This window comes from Protomyctophum parallelum (assembly GCF_964188405.1).
Source record: "Protomyctophum parallelum genome assembly, chromosome: 11".
Lineage (NCBI taxonomy): Eukaryota > Metazoa > Chordata > Actinopteri > Myctophiformes > Myctophidae > Protomyctophum > Protomyctophum parallelum.
Genome location: NC_139707.1, coordinates 52,382,326 through 52,387,839, shown reverse-complemented (window position 1 = coordinate 52,387,839; position 5,514 = coordinate 52,382,326). Strand labels below are relative to the sequence as shown.

At 46.1% G+C, this 5,514-nt stretch overlaps 1 protein-coding gene across 1 annotated transcript in view; it reads right to left on the bottom strand.

The window, feature by feature from the left end:
* tmem161b (transmembrane protein 161B) overlaps positions 1-4,614 on the bottom strand; it is a 16,247-nt gene extending 11,633 nt beyond the window's left edge. The window contains exons 1-3 of the mRNA XM_083776389.1: positions 4,130-4,614; positions 3,057-3,160; positions 584-664 (exon numbers count right to left, since the gene is read on the bottom strand). Of these exons, the coding sequence (XP_083632515.1) occupies positions 584-664; positions 3,057-3,160; positions 4,130-4,132 (188 nt within the window). The 5' untranslated portion in view covers positions 4,133-4,614. The remainder of the gene's footprint in view (positions 1-583; positions 665-3,056; positions 3,161-4,129) is intronic.
* Between the last annotated feature and the right edge of the window lie 900 nt (positions 4,615-5,514).

The following is a 5,514-nucleotide window of genomic DNA, read 5'->3' as shown; positions in this document are numbered from 1 at the left end:
GTCTGGTGGAGACAATAAAACACTCTCTCCCCATGCCTTCAGCCTGGTGGAGACAATAAAACATACTCTCTCCACATGCCTTCAGCCAGGTGGAGACAATAAAAGATACTCTCTCCCCATGCCTTCGGCCTGGTGGAGACAATAAAACATACTCTCTCCCCATGCCTTCAGTCTGGTGGAGACAATAAAACACTCTCTCCCCATGCCTTCGGCCTGGTGGAGACAATAAAACATACTCTCTCCCCATGCCTTCATGGTGGAGACAATAAAACATACTCTCTCCCCATGCCTTCGGCCTGGTGGAGACAATAAAACATACTAGCATACAATGAGAACTGAGAAGATTATTAATGGATTATTAATCGGCAGAGCTGTCCATTATTCGATTTGGCTGATGGTCACTTTCTGGCATCCCTAGTTAGGGGTTAGGGTCTATGGGAAGTCTCACCTAGTTAGCAAATGTACGCTGATTTTCAGGGACCAATCAGCATACATTTTCAGGGACCAATCAGCGTACATTTTCAGGGACCAATCAGCGTACATTTTCAGGGACCAATCAGCGTACATTTTCACACGCACGCACCTGTCTTTCTTCTTCTTGGGTTGTTGTTTTCCCGCCAACGTCCTCAGCTCCTCGTCCGTCGGGTGCTGGAACCATTCCAGACTGCACAGGAAATGACATCACAGCGGGAAGGGAATTACATCACAGCGGAGGAAATTACATCACAGCGGAGGAAATGACATCACAGTGGAGGAAATTAATCCATCCACTACCAGTTCACACCAAGCCTCCAGCGTTGAAGCACTCGGCCCTAGTGGTTGGAGCGTGAACTGCAGGCGGACCCGTGGATTCATGACGAGCAGCTGGGCTTTAGCGCTCAGTCGTACCTCGGAGGGGAGGGGGGGTCTGAACACAGCTTTGATGGATGTGTTCTGCCCCCCCCTCCCCCCCATCAAACAAAATGTTTGGTCAAACCATATGGGCTTCCATTGGAAATGCATTGGAGCTGCCATTAAACACAGACACAAGACAAACACAAGACAGGTGTCTTGAATGTGTGAACGCTGCCCAGTAAGGCCCCACCCCCTCCTGGTGCTGCGGCCATCTTGGAAACTAAACAAAATATAAACAATTGGAGAGGGCTGTGGGCAGTTCATAAACCAGTCTGTGTCTCATAGGAGGGCTGTGGGCAGTTCATAAACTAGTCTGTGTCTCATAGGAGGGCTGTGGGCAGTTCAGAAACCAGTCTGTGTCTAATAGGAGTGCTGTGGGCAGTTCAGAAACCAGTTTGTGTCTAATAGGAGGGCTGTGGGCAGTTAATAAACCAGTCTGTGTCTCATAGGAGGGCTGTGGGCAGTTCATAAACCAGTCTGTGTCTCATAGGAGGGCTGTGGGCAGTTCATAAACCAGTCTGTGTCTCATAGGAGGGCTGTGGGCAGTTCAGAAACCAGTCTTTGTCTCATAGGAGGGCTGTGGGCAGTTCATAAACCAGTCTGTGTCTCATAGGAGGGCTGTGGGCAGTTCATAAACCAGTCTGTGTCTCATAGGAGGGCTGTGGGCAGTTCATAAACCAGTCTGTGTCTCATAGGAGGGCTGTGGGCAGTTCAGAAACCAGTCTCTCTGGAGTGAGTGTGGAACTATAGCGGCCCTCTGGAGTGAGTATGGAACTATATCTTCTTACCTACAAAGCTCTCAATGGTCAGGCACCACAATATCTCAAAGATCTCATTGATCCTTACAAACCAAATAGAACACCAGTGCGTCTACAGTATGCAAAAATGCTTACTGTTCCAAAAATATCAAAAGTTACAATAGGAGGCAGGGCGTTTAGGTCCCAGGCACCTCAGCTGTGGAACCTTCTCCCGGCTTCGGTCCGTGGGGCTAACACGCTCTGCACATTCAAGACTAGGTTGAAAACCTTTCTCTACGACAAAGCCTATAGCTAGGGTTGTCTCCAAGTCTGGCTGGATACCATGGTCGTACATTGTTGTGTGGGTCTGTCTCCCAGCAGTATTTGTAATATACACTATATAGGCTCCAGTAAGGCCTGCCACTAATCCAACATCCGGGGAATCTCTCCCCGGAGTCTCTTTTCGTCCTCCCCGTCGCAGTTCTGTGGACCTCTAATACTAACCCCCAACTGACTGAATGAGCGTGACCGTGGATCAGGCCTCTTCATGGAGCCCACCAGAAGTGTGACCTGGACCCGGCCTCACAGAGCTCGACCAGATGTGGACCAGATGTGGACCAGACCCCTCCACGGAGCCCACCTGTCTATTTCTGTCTATTTCTCTCTGTCTATCTCTCTCTCTCTCCCTCTACCCCCCCCCCCCCCCCCCCCCCCCCCCCCCCGACACGGTCGAGGCAGATGGCCGTCCACCCCAGAGTCGGGTTCTGCCTGACGTTCTTTTCTCCTCTCCTAAAAGGGGAGTTTTTCGTTGCCCGCAAATTCGCAATATTGCTTGCTCTGGGTGGATCTTTGTTGGTTGTAAAGTGTCTTGAGACAACTCGTTGTGATTTGACACTATAATAAAATTGAATTGAATTGAATTGAATAGCGGCCCTCTGGAGTGAGTGTGGAACTATAGTGGCCCTCTGGAGTGAGTGTGGAACTATAGTGGTCCTCTGGAGTGAGTGTGGAACTATAGTGGCCCTCTGGAGTGAGTGTGGAACTATAGCGGCCCTCTGGAGTGAGTATGGAACTATAGTGGCACTCTGGAGTGAGTGTGGAACTATAGTAGTCCTCTGGAGTGAGTGTGGAACTATAGTGGCCCTCTGGAGTGAGTGTGGAACTACAGTGGCCCTCACAATCTTCAAAGTTGCCCACCACTGGGTTAAGACGGACCAATGACTAGTCTGAACGACGTACTGCACCCCACCCAGTCTGAAGTACATCACCTAGTCTGAACTACATACTGCACCACCCATCACCAATAAGGTGAAATCAGTGACTCTTTGGCTCCTACATGTACAATATCTGTACAGTACCTACAGGGTATATAATATTCTGTACAGTGAAACTCGGGTTAGGGTTAGCATGAATAATACTAATTACCTCCCGCTACACAGTAGCCATCTTGCGAAGGAATAATGAGGGATGATTTTGGAGATGACGCTGGCCATCACCATGGTAACCACCAGCTGTACACCAATCACAGCCTGCGAAACAGAGAGGAGGAGGAGCCATGTGAGACAGGAGCAGACAGACAGACGAACAGACAGACAGACAGACAGACAGCAATAACCTCTTCTGGCTAATATGTATTTATCACTTTAACACACACACAGAGAGAGAGAGAGAGAGAGAGAGAGAGAGAGGGGGGAACCCCAGGCTCTTATATTTACAGTAAATATTAACGTATTGTTCATTCCATGACTGTGAATGAAGTGATGTTTGTTTACATAGCAAGACGTGCATGCACACACACACACACACACACACACACACACACACACACACACACACACACACACACACACACACACACACACACACACTCAAAGACACTCAAAGACAGTGACATAAATACACAGTGCCTGTCTGTCCAATTTCCAATGTATTCATTTATCAGCCTCTCTTCATCCAGAGTGATTTACAGTAAGCAGAACAACACATGGTGATACATTACATAGAGATAGAACAATAGAACAACACAGGGTGATACATCACATTATAGAAATAGAACAATAGAACAACACATGGTGATACATCACATACATAGAAATAGAACAATAGAACAACACATGGTGATACATCACATACATAGAGATAGAGTCACCTATAGGATCATAAGAACCTAACATCATTTCAATGTGCTTGAAATGTTCAATCAATCCGTCTAACAGTAGAATATCTATATAATAAAACTACGAGTTCTACATAATCTGTGTTCCTTCACACAGAGAAGAGCAGATCTGCACACACACACACACACTCACACACACACACACACACACACACACACACACACACACACACACACACACACACACAGTCAGTGACAGTTAGCATGTTAGCTAAACACTGCAGCTCCATTCAATCCTAATGGGAGCTTTAAAGCACCTCAAGCATAAAAAACACAAATAATAAAGTAATAAAACACACAATATATAATAAATAGACCTCACCATGTTTGATGCTTTTAGCAGAGAGGAGATCAGCGGCGTCTGGAGCTCTCTGCAGCCCGGGGAACAGGCACCGTGGCCGGGGCTGTGAGAGGAGGAGATCAGCGGCGTCTGGAGCTCAGATCAGCGGGGTGTCTGGAGCTCCCTGCAGCCCGGAGAACAGGCACCGTGACTGGGCTGTGAGGCTGGGCTGTCACCCCCTCATGGATCCCTCCGGCCGGACACTTTAACTAAAACATGTTTTAGTTTATTTATCCTTCTCTCTCTGACCAGCGGATCCAGTGTGATGATGATGATGATGATTTGTAGATCTGCTAGAGAAGGGATCTGTCTGCCTCCTTCCCTCCTATGACCTCCTATAAGCCTCTAAAAAGCTTAAACTAAAACATTTTATCTTCTCTATCCTCTCTGATGTTTTATCTCTGAGCAGCGGAACAGTTTTGATGTTTAGATCTTCATCAGGATGGAGGTTTTCTCTCCTCTTCTCTTCCCAACCCAGACCTGGAGAGGACTGTGTGGGGTGTTTGGGGGGGGGGAAGCGCAGCTCTACAAGATCTCAACGCGTCGCCGGAGCGGCGCGTTGAGATCTCGTAGATCTGTACTTCTCGGCGGGGGTCCTCCCGCTTAGAGGTCACCGCTCGCGCCGGGCTGTCCTCGCACGTCGCCTGTTCATAAATACACCCGTGAGTTAAATCATTATTAATTATACATGTTTATAATTTGTCCATCTCATTAAAAGTTGTTGTGATTCCAAACAGGGTCTAGTGTTTTTATTTGAGGTTGTGATAAAACGTAAAATATGTTTTTTTGGGAGGGGGCATGTGGACCCCACCCCCCTCCCTAAAAAGAACTACACAGGAAGACATCAAAGACTACAAACGGATCCGTGTTGCCATGTCTGCTTGTTATTATAAGCGGCTCTGGGCCTATTCTACTGTAAATATTGATAGTTGTGTACTATAATTATATACTTCACTCTTAATTTAACTCTATAGGCCTATGACTTCACTACGTTTTACAAATGAAATATGGTATGTTTTAGCATAAACATAAAGAGGCTTGTTTAGTTAAGTTTCTTATTTTCTTTTATTTTTGCTTGTTTTTTTAATTCTGTCTACTTGGTTTAAATATTACGTTTAATAATGTTTAAATTGAATACCAAACGACTCGCCCCTTTACCAACAGTTAATTTAGTATTTCCCTCCCTCTCTGAAATCTGAAATTATCTTGTATAGGCCTACAGATGTGTTTGATTGTATAGTAAATTAGTAATCGATCTCTATACTCTGTAAAATCAATAAATCAATCAATAACATGAGACAGAGACGGTGACTGCTTAATTAAGTTAATTTAGAGCAGATAATTTCGTTTTATTTAACACATTTCTT